Source organism: Ranitomeya imitator, chromosome 1 (assembly GCF_032444005.1).
Source record: "Ranitomeya imitator isolate aRanImi1 chromosome 1, aRanImi1.pri, whole genome shotgun sequence".
In the NCBI taxonomy this organism is placed as follows: Eukaryota; Metazoa; Chordata; class Amphibia; order Anura; family Dendrobatidae; genus Ranitomeya; species Ranitomeya imitator.
In genome coordinates, this window is record NC_091282.1 from 431,498,033 (window position 1) to 431,519,265 (window position 21,233).

The window sequence follows — 21,233 nt, forward strand, 5'->3', positions numbered from 1 at the left end:
CGGCTCACGTCTACTGTCTCCTTTTTTGGGAAACGCTGGATGGCGCAATTACATCACTGCACCATGCCATCCAACATCCCCTGTGTGTGCCTTCCCCAAAAAGGTGCAGGCTGGAAGTGGCCTGCATCTTGCTGGAGAGCCCAGCGAAGCTAGTGAGATTACAGCTCCTCTGCTCCTGTCCCTGGCAGCAAGCACACACAGCAACTGCATTCGCATCTGACAGACGTGAATGCAATTGAGAGCAGGGAGGGAACGATGGCCAGGGTGCAGGACATAGAGAGAGGTGAGCAGTGTCAGTGATTGACACTTCTCCCCTATATGCCCATGACCCGGCTTTTACTCTGCTGAATGTCTGCCGCAGCAGGAAGATGTCAGGCGACTGCAGACATTCAGGAATTTTTTTTGTCAAAGAGTGCTTCTCGTCAGGTAGGTAGGAGGTAACGTCCCAGGCAGGTGCCTACCTTGGCTACCCTCATCCCGGCCCTGGCTGTGCCTGACCGTGCTGATCATACCACAGCTTCTATGCAGTGGAGAATGTTAAAGAGAAAATAAAGGAAGGATTGCCGGTGAGCACAACTGATTCTTTCTGTGAGGTAAAGCATATCCCTGCCTGTTTAAAAATGTTTTACCTCACAGAAAAAATATTTTACCTCACAGAAAGAATCAGTTGTGATTCCATCCTGTGCTATCTGTATATTTTTTTTCATTCGTCCCCTGGAATTAGATATTGGCCCCCTCCCAGACTAATAAACCAGTCCACAGCCACCCTAGAAATGGCGCATCCATTAGTTGGGCCCCTTCTGGCACTTAGCCTCGGCTCTTCTCGCTTACCCTGGTGCACTGGCAAGCAAAGTAATGTTTTTGGGGTTGATGTCAGCTAGGTAATGTCCGCTAACATGAAGCCCAGGGGTTAGTAATGTCTTTGCTACATTCGGATGCTGTGGTGAGCAGTCAGTAATGTGACACATGGATGGCACATGGCACAGACCATGGATCTCAATATTACTATTTTTTCCATAACCGGAATCACCAGGACGTGTGAAGGAGGCCTTAATTTGCCAGAAATTTGCAGAACAGCTATTTATTTTCTTAATGCAATGCAAAATATACTTTTGTATAAAAGAATATGTATTATTAAAGAATACAAAAAATATAGGAATAGACAGATACATGGAAAACTGTAGTATTATTATTTTTGTTATGTAACAAGATGGAATCACCTCTTCATGAGAATCCATGATACCTTGAGACCGTGTGGGTAAGGCTACTGTAGTTCGTCTAGGGAGTTGCTTTCAGTACATACGGTAGTCATTTTATTTCTTTTTTTATTTAATCCCATAGGTGGTTCGGCCTTATCAGACAATGTCTAATCCCATGAGCAAATTAACGGTATTAAACAGTATGCACTCACATTTTATTCTGGCTGACAATGGTACAACTGGCAAGTATGGTGCAGAAGTTAAACTACGGCGGCAACTGGAAAAACATGTCTCCCTTCAGAAAATAAATACAAGTAAGTAATTTTGTAAAATATTTTTTTTGCTCAAAAAGTTATTTAGAAAAATATGTCATATTTAAATGTGTATAATTTATTTTATTTATATTATTCCATTTCTCGGAGAACCCCTGTAATAAATTTGGTGCAGGTTATTCCTTCATGCCTCTCATTAAGACTCAGGTATGTCACCGGTCTCATTGAATTGGGGTCTTATTAATAGAATGATATACTATTTACATAGCATAGCATACCAACTATTAGTTTGGTGATTGGCACATACTGTATGTAGCTCAACCCCAGATAAAGCAGATCAGCAAATGTGCATAGAGGCTGACACAGCTTCCTTGTGATTTTTTTAATTTACACAGCCTTGGTTTACAATGGTAAAGTTCACCTATTTGGCCTTGCTGCTTTTAACCCTTTACTGCCTTTGACGAATAGGTACGTCAAAGGTCGTGTCCCTGCCTTTGATGCGGGCACTAACTCTGAGCCAGCATCTTTTCCTGCACATAACAGCTGATCTGATCAGCTGTCTTGCGCTTCTATCAGCTGCAGGTGAATCCGAAATCCAATCCACCCGCAGCTGTTTGCCAGTTAAATTCCGCTGTCAATTACAATTGGCGCATCACATCAGCGCCCCTGTTACGTGATCGCAGGGTGCCAATGGGTTGTCATGACGCGCCGTCAGAGGTGGGCATTATTCCACACTCCCACAGGTGTTCCCGCGACATGATCACAGGGAGCTATGTGTAGCACAGGCGATTGGATGATCGCAGCTATAAGTCTCCTAAGGGAACTATTGAAGCAAGTAAAAAGTAGAAAATAAAAGTTTAAAAAAAAATAAAAAAACGCAAAAGTTCAAGTCACCACACTTTTGTCGCATTGAAAATAAAACAATTAAAAAAGACACATATTTTGTATCACTGCATTCACAAATATCCGATCTATCAAAATATAAAGTAAATTAGTCAGTAAACGGTGTAAAGAGAAAAAAATCGAAATGCGAAATTGTTTGTTTGGCCTCCGCCACATTGAAGTGAAATGTAATAACAGGCAATCAAACCATTATATCTACCCCAAAATTAGATCAATAAAAATGACAGTTCAGGGCACAAAAAATAAGCCCTCAGTTAGCCCCGGATCACCAAAGATGGAGACGCTACACGTCTCAGAAAATGCCGTAATTTTTTTCAGATTTTTTTACATCACTTAAATAAAAAAGAACCTATACATGTTTGGTATCTGGATACTAGTTCTGACCTGAGGAATCATATTGCCAGGTTATTTTTAGCATTTAGCGAACATGGTAAATATAACCCCCCCACCCCCCCCAAAAAAAATTACAGAATTGTACTTTTTTTGCAATTACACCACAGCTGGAGTTTTTACCATTTCCCAGTACACTATGTGGTAAAATCACTGGTGTCATTCAAAAGATCAACTCGTTCAGCAAAAAAAACAAGCCCTCACATGGTCCTATTAATAAAAATAATAATTAATAAGTTATGGCTCTGATAAGAAGGGGAGCAAAAAACAAATGTGCAAAAATAGAAAATTGCAATGATGTGAAGGGGTAAGAAGCATATGTGCTTTATGACAGTTCTAGGCTGCGCAAGTTTTAATTCTTTAATTCCCCTTTTTATTGATACTGATGGTTCACTTGCATATGTTTGTACCATGTGTCTTCTTTCTCTGGGCATTTTGCAACTTATTACATTGTTAGATATAAATGGATTATTGTTGCCCAGTGCTTTAACCCCTTCACGACATGCGCCGTACAGGTACGGCGCATGACGTGTCTCTCTCTTTGATGTGGGCTCCTTTGCTGAGTCCACATCTTTCCTGGGACATTTCAGCTGTTTTGAACAGCTGACATGTGCCCCTAACAGCTGCAGGTGAAAACAGGACCAACCCGCGGCTGTTAAGCGCAGCTGTCAATCTCTGACCACGTGACATTTAATGTGATCGCACCCGAAGTGCGTCACTAGTCCCACCCATCAGTGCCCGTGTCACATGACTATGGGTCGCCGATGAGTTGGCATGACAAACCGGTGTCTGCAGGAGACCCCTGTGGTTGTCATTGCCGGATTGCTATGAGCATCGCCCAGCGGTCGACGCTCATAGCAAGTGAGCATTTCTGCTACACACAGGCGATCTGATCATTGCCTGTGTGTAGCTGAGGTGTTCAGATTATCGCAGCTTCTAGTGTCCCATGGAGACTATTGAAGCATGCCAAAAGTGAAAAAAAAAGTTTTGAAAAAAATGTAAAAAGTAAAAAAATATAAAAGTTTAAATCATCCCCCACTCGCCCCATTCAAAATTAAACAATAATAATAAAAAATACACATATTTGCTATCGCCACATTCAGAATGCCCCGATCTATCAAGATATGAAAAGAATTAATCTGATTGGTAGATGGCGTAGCAAAAAAAAAGTCAAAACACCATTAAGTATTTTTGGTCACCGCAACATTGCATTAAAATGCAATAACAGGCAACCCAAAGATCGTATCAGCACCAAAATGGTATCATTAAAAACATCAGCTCGGTGCGCAAAGAAATAAGCCCTCATCCAACCTGAGATCACGAGAAAATGAGACGCTATTGGAAAAGGACTCAATTTTTTTTAACAAACTTTGTATTTTTTTTTCACCACAAATAAAAAAGAACCTATATATGTATGGTTCGGGTTGGTCAGTAATTGGACTGACCAAGAGATTCAGGTTGCCCAGTCATTTCTACTGTTCAATGAACACTGTAGAAACAAAACCCAAAGCCCAATTGCTAAATTGCACTCTTTTCACAATTTCACATAACTTGGAATTTTTTGCCCAATTTTCAGTAATTTTTTTTTTTTGCAAAGAGAATTAAGTTTTTCAAAACTACAACTCATTAAAAAAATAAGTCCTCATATCGCTATGCCTTCAAAAAGATAAAAAAGTTATGGCTTTTGGCAGAAGGGGTATAAGGGGTTAAAGAAAGTTTGTTTTGATAGTAAAAAGAGTGCTGTATGTGGGATTATTTGTTTGGGGTAATCAACAGACATCTATGAAGAACACTTATTATATTAGTCAACGGGTGTCCATCGTGCAACAGATCTGGCAGTGCGTCATGGTTTCCATGTCAAATGGAATTGACAGTACAGATGTGAACAGATCCCAATAGCTGACAAAAGTGAATAATTAATGAGTGGCATAAATTACCATTTAATCAGAGATTTCAACCTGGCAGCTGAAAAACAACATCGTATGAACTTGGTAAAAATGACAATACTTTTGATTATTTCATACGCACTCCTCCAATGAGACCCAGATAGAAGAACTGTATCGCATTCGCTGTTATTTTGTGGCCATAGATTGAATAAGTGTTATAATAATAATAATTCCTCCAGCTATAAACCCATCAAGGCCACAGTAGAGCCTTATTAAAAAGAAGGAGTCATTTATTAACTGTGCTCCACCATGGGGCATTCCCTAACTCCATACCTCACTTTATTAATATACTGTACCATACTTGCCTAGAAATCGGTGAGTGACAACACCAATCACACAGGAGACACACAACACAAGACTCACATATAGAAATACATTTTTATTTGCCACTGCTACACATTATGTTAATTTTGTACATATGCTCTACTTTTATATTTTTAGTTTTTTTCACATTATTAAAAACTTTTTTTTTCACTTTTAACTGTACCTCTTAGTCCTCTTAGGGGACTTGAACCTGCAATCGTCTGATCGCTTGTAATATACACATCCATACCAAAAGTACAGCTGTATACAGCAGAAATCACAGTCTCCTATGAATACCAACCAGAAGCTGGCGTTAATAGGAGAAGCGTCATGAAAGGCACAGGGATCTTCAGGAGACCCACTGCCATCATGGCAACCAATGAGCACCCCGCAATCGCATCACAGGGCCATTGATGGATGGTCAGAACATTACACCCCTTGATGGCACTGTAAATGCCGCTGAAAATTGACAGTGGCATTTAACAGGTTAACAGGGTAATAGCTGTGAGTAGAACTCCACTCCATGTGTGGCTGTTAGAAGCAGATGATGGCTGAATATTACAGCCATCATCTGCTGGGAAAAATGCAGGCACAGCTTGTGAGCCTGCATCAGAGTCAGTGAGCTGCATTAGGACCTAACTGTACTCCCTATTGCACCTAAGGATTATGTCCCATTGGTGTAAGAGTCTCCAAATCATATATCCACTGGGATTCACATTATTCCAGCAATATTTTCTTCTTTTCCAATTACTGCTATGCGGTCCAATTAGAATATGATCAATTCCCCAGAAGAGTATCAGAGATGTAATGCAGTCGTGCATTCATTCCTGTGAATCGAATTCAACCCGTCCATTACTGTCACATACTTTGCCGAGTTTATAACAAGGACAAGTTCCCTCACACTACGGCAAAACTTGCAAGATGTCAAACAAATGTATGGAGTAGTTTTCTGCACAGAAACTTAGGTACAAATACTTTATATGAAAAATAGGACAGCACTTTCTGAAAATTGACTGATGGCAATAATGTGATATGAATCTCGCCTTCAAATTCTTGGTTCTGGTCTTGCTGACTTATTGAAACCATTATTGTTCGTGCATCTACAGTAACTTGAGTGTCACATATAGTTTCTGGATAACTTTACATATCCTATAGAAATTAAAACAAAACAGTTTTGCAATTTCATTGTTAAAGTTGTTGAACAGGATCTGTTCTTCTGTGCCAGGCAGCGGTCACTACGCATTGAATAAAGCTTTGCAGTGCAGTTCTATTCAATTTCTTTACATCCAACCATAGCTGATCAGCTGAGGTGCTGGGTATGCACTCTTATCTATCTGATATTGATAACCTACCCTGAGGTCACTAATATTTGGTTACTGGACAACCCCTTTACCCCTTTAGTTATACTTGGGAATCTTGCATTGTTCAACCATTCATAGTTATTTTTTTATTACAAATTCAAAAATTACAAAACAAAGTAATGTTTCCGAATTGTCATAATGATGTAGGGTGCACAAGGCAGTAGTCGTGGGCAAGGGGCTGCTGTGTTCCCACACCCTGGCACCCTACAAGTAAATAGTGTCCCGTTTCCCTTGTGCTGTGGGTGTACGGTATAACACTCATGTTTTGGCCAAAGGCCTTCCCTGTTGCCACGATCCCGGATCCAGGAACAACTGCACATCCAACGTGGGACACTTTGTTCTTTTCGAACAGATGAACTTTACTGACCAGTACAAGTTCAACTGTTGTTACAGTACAGTACATTGTCGTAGTTACTGATTCATCAGCCTGAGTTTTCCTTGTGGAAAGAGATTAAAGCATGCATTTCTGTGCCTAAGTTGGCAGGAGGCCCCGGGAAGGTCCACTGAAGTTTGTTACAGCTGTACTCAAGCTGCCAAACAGTCCGTACTCTCTTGTGCTTAGCTCTCTGGCCTTGAACTTCACTTTTCACTCCTTCTAACTATCTCCTCATCTGCTCCATTTTTTATCTAACCCTGTCTCCTCCCATAAACAAAATATCCCAGACCTTTGCACTGGATTTCTTGCAATTGGGGCTGAATTCCAATACCAAGCACAACCTATGGAGTATTGCCGTGTCTGGATAACCTTTTTCTTTTTATCCAAATCTATTTCAACCCACATAACAAAAATTACAACATATAGTTCAGATTGCTGATGCAATGTATAAATAAAGATTATTAACTATTGCTTTTTTGCCCTACCCATCACACATTACATTTATGGGCTAATAGAAAATACAGTAAGAAAAGCAGTCTCTCTCACTGCTACCCATTTTTATACAATTAGACCCTTTGAAATACCCACACACACTGGGAAAAGCCACTTAGATACAAGCTTGTAGGACAGAGATGCAATCCCTAGAAGCAGAGACTGGAGAACGCCAGATTACAAAGTTTATACAGTGGGGCAAAAAAGTATTTAGTCAGTCAGCAATAGTGCAAGTTCCACCACTTAAAAAGATGAGAGGCATCTGTAATTTACATCATAGGTAGACCTCAACTATGGGAGACAAACTGAGAAAAAAAAATCCAGAAAATCACATTGTCTGTTTTTTTAACATTTTATTTGCATATTATGGTGGAAAATAAGTATTTGGTCAGAAACAAACAATCAAGATTTCTGGCTCTCACAGACCTGTAACTTCTTCTTTAAGAGTCTCCTCTTTCCTCCACTCATTACCTGTAGTAATGGCACCTGTTTAAACTTGTTATCAGTATAAAAAGACACCTGTGCACACCCTCAAACAGTCTGACTCCAAACTCCACTATGGTGAAGACCAAAGAGCTGTCAAAGGACACCAGAAACAAAATTGTAGCCCTGCACCAGGCTGGGAAGACTGAATCTGCAATAGCCAACCAGCTTGGAGTGAAGAAATCAACAGTGGGAGCAATAATTAGAAAATGGAAGACATACAAGACCACTGATAATCTCCCTCGATCTGGGGCTCCACGCAAAATCCCACCCCGTGGGGTCAGAATGATCACAAGAACGGTGAGCAAAAATCCCAGAACCACACGGGGGGACCTAGTGAATGAACTGCAGAGAGCTGGGACCAATGTAACAAGGCCTACCATAAGTAACACACTACGCCACCATGGACTCAGATCCTGCAGTGCCAGACGTGTCCCACTGCTTAAGCCAGTATATGTCCGGGCCCGTCTGAAGTTTGCTAGAGAGCATTTGGATGATCCAGAGGAGTTTTGGGAGAATGTCCTATGGTCTGATGAAACCAAACTGGAACTGTTTGGTAGAAACACAACTTGTCGTGTTTGGAGGAAAAAGAATACTGAGTTGCATCCATCAAACACCATACCTACTGTAAAGCATGGTGGTGGAAACATCATGCTTTGGGGCTGTTTCTCTGCAAAGGGGCCAGGACCACTGATCCGGGTACATGAAAGAATGAATGGGGCCATGTATCGTGAGATTTTGAGTGCAAACCTCCTTCTATCAGCAAGGGCATTGAAGATGAAACGTGGCTGGGTCTTTCAACATGACAATGATCCAAAGCACACCACCAGGGCAACGAAGGAGTGGCTTCGTAATAAGCATTTCAAGGTCCTGGAGTGGCCTAGCCAGTCTCCAGATCTCAACCCTATAGAAAACCTTTGGAGGGAGTTGAAAGTCCGTGTTGCCAAGCGAAAAGCCAAAAACATCACTGCTCTAGCGGAGATCTGCATGGAGGAATGGGCCAACATACCAACAACAGTGTGTGGCAACCTTGTGAAGACTTACAGAAAACGTTTGACCTCTGTCATTGCCAACAAAGGATATATTACAAAGTATTGAGATGAAATTTTGTTTCTGACCAAATACTTATTTTCCACCATAATATGCAAATAAAATGTTAAAAAAACAGACAATGTGATTTCCTGGATTTTTTTTTCTCAGTTTGTCTCCCATAGTTGAGGTCTACCTATGATGTAAATTACAGACGCCTCTCATCTTTTTAAGTGGTGGAACTTGCACTATTGCTGACTGACTAAATACTTTTTTGCCCCACTGTATATCAAATTAGCTTCTCCATATAATGCTCATATTTCACGCTATGTCAAAACCAGTATTGGACAATTAATTCCCATTCCCTTGCCAGGAAGGATACAATGACTGATTATCACATTCTGTCCAAGTTTTGAATACATCTGACGATGACAAGTAATTATAATGTAAGAAATTAAAGCTTTTTTCTGAGGCGAACATTCTTCGACAAGATTTATTAGTTGACTAAGGCACATCTTCAGCTTATCCGGACATTGAATTCTGTGAAGAAAGTTTTTTGCTTTCATACGAATGGGTGGTCTCTTTAGTTTCCTTATTCAATAATGCACTAAACATCAAGTTAACTCTTAAAGGGATATCCTGAGACATTAATATTGATGACTTAGTCTCAGGATAGGTCATTAATATCAGATTGACGAGGTCTGACTCCTGGCAACCTGACCAATTAGCTGATAAAATGGACCTAGGTGCAACAAGCATGGCACAGCTACATACCCTGAGTACAAGCCATGAATAATAGCGCAAACTCCATGGCCCCTGTTATGATCTGGTGGCCTTGGAGCAGCATGAGACGTACTCTGGAGAAGGTGGTACCTGTACTGACCGCAAACCCTGAACTAAACAGCGCAACTAGAATTAGCCGTGGGGGGGTACCTAACACTCCCTAGACCCCTCGACACAGCCTAAGAAATAACTACCCCTAAAGACAGAAACAGGAAACCTATCTTGCCTCAGAGAAAATCCCCAAAGGAAAGACACCCCCCAACAAATATTGACTGTGAGAGGAGAGGGAAATAACATACGCAGAAATGAAATCAGGATTTAGCACAGGAGGCCATACTAGCTAAAAAGAAAGAATAGAACAGAGTACTATGCGGTCAGTATAAAACACTAGAAAATATCCACCACAGAAAAATACAAAACACCACATCTGACTAAAGACATGGAGGGTATATCTGCATCTCCAGAGAAAAAGCTAGGCTGCAAAAGATCCTTCACAGACTAAGCTGGACAAGACAAAAGCATGAAAATGCACAGAACTATAAGGTCCACAGCAGGTGGACAGCAAAAACAAAGGCGGGACTTATCTTTGAAGAAAAGCACAGCAAACAGGAGAGACCAGAAGGGATGTGAATCCTCCAAAAACAATGGATAACTGGCACTGACTAAAGGATCAAGCAAGGCTATATAGCCCAGCCCAAATTGCAAAAAATAGATACACCAGATAAATGCTGCGATCCAACTACCGCAGCACTACCACTCATAACCACCGGAGGGAGCCCAAGAGCAGAATTCACAACAGTACCCCCCCCCCTTGAGGAGGGGTCACCAAACTCTCACCAGAGTCCCCAGGCTGATCAGGACAAGCCAAATGAAAGGCACAAACCAAATCGTCAGCATGAACATCGGAGGCAACAACCCAAGAATTATCCTCCTGGCCATAACCCTTCCATTTGACCAGATACTAAAGCCTCAGCCTCGAAAAACGCGAATCTAAAATCTTCTCAACCACATACTCCAACTCCCCATCAATCATCACCGGGGCCGGAGGATCAACAGAGGGAACAACGGGCACTACATACTTCCGCAACAAAGATCTATGGAACACATTATGGATGGAAAAAGAGGCTGGAAGGGCCAAACGAAAAGACACTGGATTGATAATCTCAGAAATCCTATAAGGACCAATAAACCGAGGCTTGAACTTAGGGGAAGAAACCTTCATAGGAACATGACGGGAAGACAACCAGACCAAATCCCCAACCCGAAGCCGGGAACCAACACACCGACGACGGTTAGCAACACCAAATTGACACCACACCAACACCACATGAGACCAAATCTGCTGCAGCCTGTCAACCACAGAATCCACACCAGGACAATCAGAAGGCTCAACCTGCCCTGAAGAAAAACGAGGATGAAAACCAAAATTACAAAAAAAAGGCGAAACCAAGGTAGCAGAACTAGCCCGATTATTAAGGGCAAACTCGGCCAATGGCAAGAAAGCCACCCAATCATCCTGATCAGCAGACACAAAGCATCTCAAATAAGTTTCCAAAGTCTGATTAGTTTGCTCAGTCTGGCCATTTGTCTGAGGATGAAATGCGGAAGAAAAAGACAAATCAATGCCCAGCCTAGCACAAAAGGCCCGCCAAAACCTAGAAACAAACTGGGAACCTCTATCGGACACAATATTCTCCGGAATGCCATGCAAACGAACCACATGCTGAAAAAACAATGGAACCAAATCAGAAGAGGAAGGCAATTTAGGCAAAGGTACCAAATGAACCATCTTAGAAAAACGTTCACAAACCACCCAGATAACCGACATGCTCTGGGAAACCGGAAGATCTGAAATAAAATCCATAGAAATATGCGTCCAAGGTCTCTCAGGGACCGGCAAAGGTAAAAGCAACCCACTAGCGCGGGAACAGCAAGGCTTAGCCTGTGCACAAATCCCACAGGACTGCACAAAAGAACGCACATCCCGCGACAAAGATGGCCACCAAAAGTACCTACCAACCAAATCTCTGGTACCAAAAATCCCAGGATGGCCAGCCAACACAGAACAATGAACCTCAGAAATCACTTTACTAGTCCATCTATCAGGAACAAACAGTTTCCCCACTGGACAGCGGTCATGTTTATCAGCCTGAAACTCCTGAAGAACCCGTCGTAAATCAGGGGAGATGGCAGAGAGAATCACCCCTTCCTTCAGAATGCCGACCAGCTCAAGAACCCCAGGGGAATCAGGAAAAAAACTCCTAGAGAGGGCATCCGCCTTAACATTCTTAGTACCAGGAATGTACGAGACCACAAAATCAAAACGGGAGAAAAACAGGGACCATCGAGCCTGTCTAGGATTCAGCCATTTGGCAGACTCGAGGTAAACCAGATTCTTATGATCGGTCAGGACCACAATACGGTGCTTGGCCCCCTCAAGCCAATGTCGCCACTCCTCAAATGCCCACTTCATAGCCAAAAACTCCCGATTGCCGACATCATAATTGCGTTCCGTAGGTGAAAACTTCCGAGAAAATAAGGCACACGGTTTCATCAAGGAACCATCAGAATTCCTCTGAGACAAAACGGCCCCTGTCCCAATCTCAGGCGTGTCAACCTCAACCTGAAATGGAAGAGAAACATCCGGCTGACGCAACACAGGGGCAGAAGTAAATAGGCGTTTAAGCTCCTGAAAGGCAGAAACAGCCGCAGAGGACCAATTCGTAACATCAGCGCCTTTCTTCGTCAAATCAGTCAGAGGTTTAACCACACTGGAGAAGTTGGCAATGAAACGACGATAAAAATTAGCAAAGCCCAAGAATTTCTGAAGGCTCTTCACAGATGTGGGCTGAATCCAATCATGAATGGCCTGAACCTTAACCGGATGCGGGAGAAAAAATGAAGCCCAAAAAAGAAACCTTCTGCACTCCAAAGAGGCACTTTGACCCCTTCACAAATAAAGCATTATTACGGAGGATCTGAAATACCATCCTGACCTGTTTCACATGAGACTCCCAATCATCGGAAAAAATCAAAATATCATGCAAATATACAACAATGAATTTATCAAGATAACTCCGAAAGATATCATGCATGAAGGATTGGAACACAGATGGAGCATTAGAGAGTCCGAATGGCATCACAAGGTATTCAAAATGGCCTTCGGGCGTATTAAATGCAGTTTTCCATTCGTCACACTGCTTAATACGAATAAGATTATATGCCCCTCGAAGGTCAATCTTAGTAAACCAGCTAGCCCCCTTAATCCTAGCAAACAAATCAGTAATCAAAGGCAACGGGTATTGAAATTTGACCGTGATCTTATTCAAGAGGCGATAATCAATACAGGGTCTCAAGGAGCCATCCTTCTTGGCAACAAAAAAAAACCCTGCTCCCAATGGTGAAGAAGATGGCCGAATATGCCCCTTCTCCAAAGACTCCTTAATATAGCTCCGCATGGTGGCATGTTCTGGCACAGACAGGTTGAAAAGTCGACCCTTAGGGAACTTACAACCTGGAATCAAGTCAATAGCACAATCACAGTCCCTATGTGGTGGAAGGGAACTGGATTTGGGCTCATCAAATAAATCCTGGAAATCCGACAAAAACTCAGAAATTTCAGAAGAGGGGGAAGAGGAAATTGACATCAAAGGAACGTGACCATGAACCCCCTGACAACCCCAACTAGTCACAGACATAGATTTCCAATCTAACACCGGATTATGTAGCTGTAACCATGGAAAACCCAGCACAATATCATCATGCAAATTATGCAACACCAGAAAACGACAATCTTCCTGATGGGCTGGCGCCATGCGCATGGTCAGCTGTGTCCAAAACTGAGGTTTATTTTTAGCCATCGGTGTAGCATCAATACCCCTTAAAGGAATAGGGTTCTGCAAAGGCTGCAAGGGGAAACCACAACGTCTGGCAAATTCTAAGTCCATTAAGTTCAGAGCGGCGCCTGAATCCACAAATGCCAAAACAGAAAATGATGATAAAGTGAAGATTAAGGTCACAGATAACAGAAATTTAGGTTGTACAGTACTGATGGTAAAAGAACTAGCGATTCTCTTTGTACGTTTAGGGCAATCAGAAACAATATGAGCAGAATCGCCGCAGTAAAAACACAACCTATTCTGACGCCTGAATCTTTGACGTTCAGCTTTAGACAAAATCCTATCACACTGCATAGGCTCAGAGCTCCGCTCAGAGGACAACGCCACAGTGTGCACAACTCTGCGCTCGCGCAAGCGCCAAACAATCTGAATGGCCAGAGACATAGAATCACTCAGACCAGCAGGCGTGGGGAACCCCACCATAACATCTTTAACGGATTCAGAAAGACCCATTCTGAAAATTGCCACCAAGGCATCCTCATTCCATTTAGTCAGTACAGACCATTTTCTAAATTTCTGGCAATACGATTCTGCCGCTTCTTGACCTTGACACAGGTCCAGCAAGATTTTCTCAGCTTGAGCCACAGAATTAGGCTCATCATACAATAACCCCAATGCTTGAAAGAAAGAATCAACATTAAGCAAAGAAGGATTGCCAATTTCCAGGAAAAATGCCCAATCCTGTGGGTCACCACGCAGCAGGGATATGATGATTTTAACCTGCTGAATGGGATCACCAGAAGACCGGGGTCTCAATGCAAAAAACAGTTTACAGTTATTTTTGAAACTCAAAAATTTGGATCTGTCACCAAAGAATAAATCAGGAGTGGGAATCCTAGGTTCTAAGGCAGGAGTCTGAACAATATAATCTGAAATATCCTGTACCCTAGCAGCAAGCTGATCCACACGAGAAACTAACTCCTGAACACTCATGTTATTACTAGGTTGCGTAGCAACCCAGAGATAAAGAGGGAGGAACAGACCAAACAGGCTAAGGAAAAAAAATGGCGCAAAATCTTTCCTCCCTTCTTCTGAGATGCAATTAACTCATTGTGGGCCAGTTGTACTGTTATGATCTGGTGGCCTTGGAGCAGCATGAGACGTACTCTGGAGAAGGTGGTACCTGTACTGACCGCAAACCCTGAACTAAACAGCGCAACTAGAAGTAGCCGTGGGGGTACCTAACACTCCCTAGACCCCTCGACACAGCCTAAGAAATAACTACCCCTAAAGACAGAAACAGGAAACCTATCTTGCCTCAGAGAAAATCCCCAAAGGAAAGACAGCCCCCCACAAATATTGACTGTGAGAGGAGAGGGAAATATCATAAGCAGAAATGAAATCAGGATTTAGCACAGGAGGCCATACTAGCTAAAAAGAAAGAATAGAACAGAGTACTATGCGGTCAGTATAAAACACTAGAAAATATCCACCACAGAAAAATACAAAACACCACATCTGACTAAAGACATGGAGGGTATATCTGCATCTCCAGAGAAAAAGCTAGGCTGCAAAAGATCCTTCACAGACTAAGCTGGACAAGACAAAAACATGAAAATGCACAGAACTATAAGGTCCACAGCAGGTGGACAGCAAAAACAAAGCCAGGACTTATCTTTGAAGAAAACAGGAGAGACCAGAAGGGATGTAAATTCTCCAAAAACAATGGACAACTGGCACTGACTAAAGGATCAAGCAAGGCTATATAGCCCAGCCCAAATTGCAAAAAATAGATACACCTGATAAATGCTGCGATCCAACTACCGCAGCACTACCACTCATAACCACCGGAGGGAGCCCAAGAGCAGAATTCACAACAGGCCCCTTCAATCAGCTGATCGATGGGGTGTCAGGACATGAACCTCCATGTGCATAAATCAGGTATTCAAGAAAGCGTGTACAAGAGTGCATACAGTTCCCTAGTATAGATCCAGTGCGCAGCCCTGAAGACTCTATTGGGTACCATATGGATAAATATATATTACCCTAGAATTAGTGCTCCAACAGCTTCTCCATAGTACTTTAGTAAACACTGCAGTCCACAACATGTATTTCTGTCAGAGGCACAGTAATGGCCCCATGTACATCTTTGGCAGCCCTATTACACCTCTGCCTTTATCTTCTTATGTTCTATTTGGCATTTCAACAAATGCACATAGTAGAAGCATCATGTGTCTCTATTATTCTGAAATCAAGAGTCGTCTGTACTCCATGCAACGCCACATTACCCCTCTAAACTGTACAAAAAATAACTCTGTAATATGGCATCTGATGGATCATGGCACAATTTCATAAGGAAGCAGACAGACAATGATTCTGTATGTCTTTATAGAAAATCAAATCTATACAGAGGTGCAGAGTACTTGGCAACAGTTCTGATTTTGTTGGAACAATCCCAGCAAGCTTGACCATAAAGTGTGCAGGGTTTATGCCAACACCACCCAACAGAGGTCATTTAGGGATTTAGGGGAGTGCCTCAAGGGGTTGGACTAAATATTTCTGTTTGGGATACTGCAGTAAGTATGGGACACGAAACGCCACAAAATATCCCATGGATGCCATATTACAGCATCATTTTGCTCTATGGTATAATGGAGCCTTATTATTCTTATGTGTGTGAAGGCTTAGAGGCAACCAACACTCAGGGCAGGATTGTAAATGACGAGACACAAAGTTCAATTCCTCATATATACTTGCTATTTTCTGTGTATGCAACCAACTGTATACTACATATAGTTTTATCAAGAAATAAATAACATTTATATACAGCCATGGCCGGAAGTGTTGGCACCCTTGAAATTGTTCCAGAAAATGAAGATTTCTCCCAGAAAATTATTACAATTACACATTTGGTTATATACATATTTATTTCCTTTGTGTGTAGTGGAACAACAAAAAAAAAAAAAGAAAATAAAAGACAAATTGGACATATTTTTACACAAAAGCCCAAAAAAGACAAAATTGTTGGCACCTTTCCAAATTGTGGGCAAACAATTTTGTTTCAAGCATGTGATGCTCGTTCAAACTCACTTGTGGCAAACAACAGGTGAGGGCAATATGAAAATCACACCTGAAACCAGATAAAAAGGGGAGAAGTTTACTCAATCTTGCCATTGCATGTCTGTGTGTGCCACACCAAGTATGAAGAACAGAAAGAGAAGAGAACTGTCTGAGGACCTAAGAACCAAAACTGTTGAAAAATATCAACAATCTCAAAGTTACAAGCCCATCTCCAGAGATCTTGATGTGCCTTGGTCCATATTGCACAACATAATCAAGAAGTTGTACACTGTATGGCACTGTAGCTAATCTCCCTGGATGTGGACAACAGAGGAAAATGGATGAAAGGTTGCAATACAGGATAGTCTGGATGGTGGATAAGCAGTCCCATTCAAATTATGAAGAAATTTAAGCTGTCCTGCAGGCTCAGGGTGGATCAGTGTCAGTGCAAACTATCCAACTATATTTGAATTAAATGAAATGCTATCACAGAAGACACAGGAGGACTGCTGACAGAGACATAAAACAGCTAGACTATAGTTTGCCAAAGTGTACGTGATTAAGTTAAAATACTTCTGGGACAGCATCTTGTAGACAGATGAGACCAAGAGAGAGTAATTTTGTTTACCAAAAATGGAATGAGGCCCACAAAGAAAAGAAAACAGTTCTTAGAGTCAAACATGTTGGAGGTTGAAAGATGTTCTGGGGTTGTTTTGCTGCCTCTGGCTCTCGGTGCCTTGACTAACTGTAAGGCATCATGAAATCTGAAGATTGCCAAGGGATTTTGGATTTATAAAGATAGCATTCATACAAAGGTCCAGTATTCAAGTACATAGCAAGTAATCCAAGAATGGCGATGTGCCAGCAGATGCAATCTGCCTTAAACATAAGCATGTAATTTTCAAGCCAGACAACTTAAATGGGGAGACAAACAGTAGAGCCAGCACAATTTACCAGAGGTAGTGAGAAAAGGGAGCGCAGAGTAGGAATGAGGGGATCCAGAATCACAGATGAAGCAGCTCCATTCAGACTCCAACAGAGTAGCTCAAGGTAACGATACAGAATAAAGATAAATGATTGGATATCATTTGAGTTCCAACAGCCAAAAGAAGCCAAGGAAATAAGAATGGTAGTGACGTTCAATTAATGGAAAAATACCTTCTTTGTCCAGGACTATGGTGGGGACAATTATTTTGTCTCAATAAAACAAGATTGATTACACTGGTCAACAGCATTTTTGGTGCCAAAGATATTTCATCGAATTTAGGGTAACTTTGGGCTGCTGATTCTGAATATGTCATCAGTTTTGCCAGATTGGCTCAAGTTTTTGAGATTTTTGGTATCTTATTTATAGCACTTGTTGGTAAATGCGACGCATCATCTCATTAATTTCTTTGGATTAGTACTTGAACTGAGCAGTTCTCAATATAGTTTTGTGTTAATTAGTGTTCTAAAAGTTTGTTCATAGCTTGATTTTTGCACTAACTTTATGTTGTTGTCTGTTTTCCAGTGAAAAGCATGAACTCATCAAGAAGAAGTTGTCTTAACGATCCAGACTCATTCTGTTACATTTGTGGTGAATACACACTGCCAAAACATAGAAGAAACATAACAGACTTCGTTAAAAAAAAGTGTATTTTGCCTATTTTGGGGTTATGCTTGGGGACCAAGACAAGTTTTGGGCACCACACATAGTGTGCAAAGCATGTATCGAATTATTACGAAAATGGAGCAAAGGACATAGCAAAAACTTCAAATTTGGTGTTCCAATGGTGTGGAGAGAGCAAAAAAATCATCATGATGACTGTTATTTCTGTGCAGTGCAAGTGCAAGGATTCAATAAGCATAAGAAACGAAAATGGGAGTAACCTAACATGGAATCTGCAAGAAGGCCTGTCCCTCATTGTGAAGATGTGCCTGTACCTGTGGTTACCATGTTACCTGACCTTCCCCCACCTGATGATGATGAAGTGTGTATTGGCAGTGTGTATTCACCACAAATGTAACAGAATGAGTCTGGATCGTTAAGACAACTTCTTCTTGATGAGTTCATGCTTTTCACTGGAAAACAGACAACAACATAAAGTTAGTGCAAAAATCAAGCTATGAACAAACTTTTAGAACACTAATTAACACAAAACTATATTGAGAACTGCTCAGTTCAAGTACTAATCCAAAGAAATTAATGAGATGATGCGTCGCATTTACCAACATAAGATACCAATAAGATACCAAAAATCTCAAAAACTTGAGCCAATCTGGCAAAACTGATAGCATATTCAGAATCAGCACCCCAAAAATACCCCAAATTCATTAAAATATTTTGGACACCAGAAAAAAATTTTTTTTTTGTTGACCTGTGTTATTTACATTTTACAGTCTTACAAATTTGTTTTAGTTAGTGTGTGTGCAACTGTTTAATATGGCAGAAGTAAACTTCATCAGCACTTGCCAAGTTTTTGCTTTAATTGGGTCATATGTGGAAGTGATTTCAGGTAGCATTCCGAACATGCAGGAAATGTGTAATTGTACTTATTTTATTTTATTTTGCTCTTGTTCAAAAACTCCGCAAACCATTTTTTTTGCTGTTAAAATAAATAAATATCTACTATATAAAGCTGAATGTGTGTATGTGTGTGTGTATGTCCGGGATTGGCATCTGCACCGTCACAGCTACAGCCACAAAATTTTGCACAGTCACACGTCTGGACCCCGAGAGCGTCATAGGCTATGTTGTGAGGCGAAATTTTAACCCCGCGCGTTCCAATTCACCAAACAATTTTGCCCCTATCTACATAATGGGGAAAAAAGTGAAAGGAAAAGTGTTGGAAGCGTCGCAGCTACAGCAACAAAATTTTGCACAGTCACACGTCTGGACCCTGAGAGCGTCATAGGCTATGTTGTGAGGTGAAATTTTAACCCCGCGCTTTCCAATTCACCAAACAATTTTGCCCCTATCTACATAATGGGGAAAAAGTGAAAGGAAAAGTGTTGGAAGCGTCGCAGCTACAGCAACAAAATTTTGCACAGTCACACGTCTGGACCCTGAGAGCGTCATAGGCTACGTTGTGAGGTGAAATTTTAACCCCGCGCTTTCCAATTCACCAAAAAATTTTGCCCCTATCTACATAATGGGAAAAAAGTGAAAGGAAAAGTGTTCGAGGCGTCGCAGCTACAGCCACAAAATTTTGAACAGTCACACATCTGGACCCTGAGAGCGTCATAGGCTATGTTGTGAGGTGAAATTTTAACTCCGCGCTTTCAAATTCACCAAACTATTTTTCCCCTATCTACATAATGGGGAAAAGTGAAAGGAAAAGTGTTGGAGGCAAATTGACAGCTGCCAGATGTGAACAAGGGGGACTTAAAGAATGAGAGCGATGGCGCAAAAGAGTATATACCGATCAGTTGCTAAGATGGGGCCCCGACATGGGATACTCACCACACACGGGGATATGAACACACACACAAAATGCGCCACACACTACCACGTGCTTGAACACATATACCACCCTCAGCACACATTTCACCACACATACACCAACCTCGCCACATAAAAGTTGAAACACAAAAGTCGCCGCTCAAAACTCGCCACGCGCAAAACTCGCCACATGCAAAAACTAGGCTCACGCAAAACTCGCCACAAGTGCAAAACTCACCTCATGGAAAACTCGCCACACGCAAAACTTGCACACGCGGAAAAATTGCCACATGCACAAAATTTGCAACACATGCAAAAGTTGCCTCACACAAAACTTGCACATACTCAATAGGCACCAGACATAAAACTCACCACGCGCAAAACTCGCCATGCGCAAAACTTGCTGCACACAACTTGCTACACTAACCTGTCACATGCAACTCGACACACAAAAAGTTGCTACACGCATGTTGCCACACAAAACTCATCTCACAAAAGTCGCTACATGCATGTCGCCACACACAACTCAACACACACAACTTGACAAACGAAACTCGCCCTAAACACACACAAGTCTGGTATTATCCTTCAAAAATAAAAATCTGATTAATAAGCAGACAAACTATAAGAGCAACAAATGTACCATATAGGAAATACAACAGCTGTCAGTCACATGACCTGTCTATTATGTGTATTTGTGAGCTAGTATATACTGCCGGGGGGAGGGCTTCCTGTTGGCTGGGGATTTATCAGGCTGCCAATTTATCTTACAAATACTGAGGTAAAAATAAAGAGCAAATAACGTGTTCACGAGGTCTAATACAGGAGATCACACAGGTATATACTATATACAGGGGAGATGACACACAGATATATACTATATACAGGAGAGATGACACACAGGTATATACTATATAGAGGAGGAGATGACATACAGGTATATACTATATACAGGAGGAGATGACACACAGATATATACTATATACAGGGGAGATGACACACAGGTATATACTATATACAGGAGCAGATGACATACAGGTATATACTATATATAGAAGGAGATGACATACAGGTATATACTATACATAGGAGGAGATGACATACACATATATACTATATATAGGAGGAGATGACATACAGGTATATACTATATATAGGAGGAGATTACATACAGGTATATACTATATACAGGGGAGATGACACACAGCAGGTATATACTATATACAGGGGAGATGACATACAGGTATATACTATATACAGGAGATGACATACAGGTGTATACTATATATAAGGGAGATGACAAACGTGAGGTGAAAATGAAAAGGTGTGAGTGCAAAATGAGAGGAGTGAGGGAAAATAGTGTAGTGATCGGAAAA

The 21,233-nt window shown here is 41.4% G+C and overlaps 1 protein-coding gene across 1 annotated transcript in view; it reads left to right on the forward strand.

Annotated features, from left to right (window-relative positions):
- TRPM3 (transient receptor potential cation channel subfamily M member 3) overlaps positions 1-21,233 on the forward strand; it is a 783,591-nt gene that overhangs the window by 332,220 nt on the left and 430,138 nt on the right. The window contains exon 6 of the mRNA XM_069763506.1: positions 1,342-1,513. Coding sequence (XP_069619607.1) covers positions 1,342-1,513 — 172 coding nt within the window. The remainder of the gene's footprint in view (positions 1-1,341; positions 1,514-21,233) is intronic.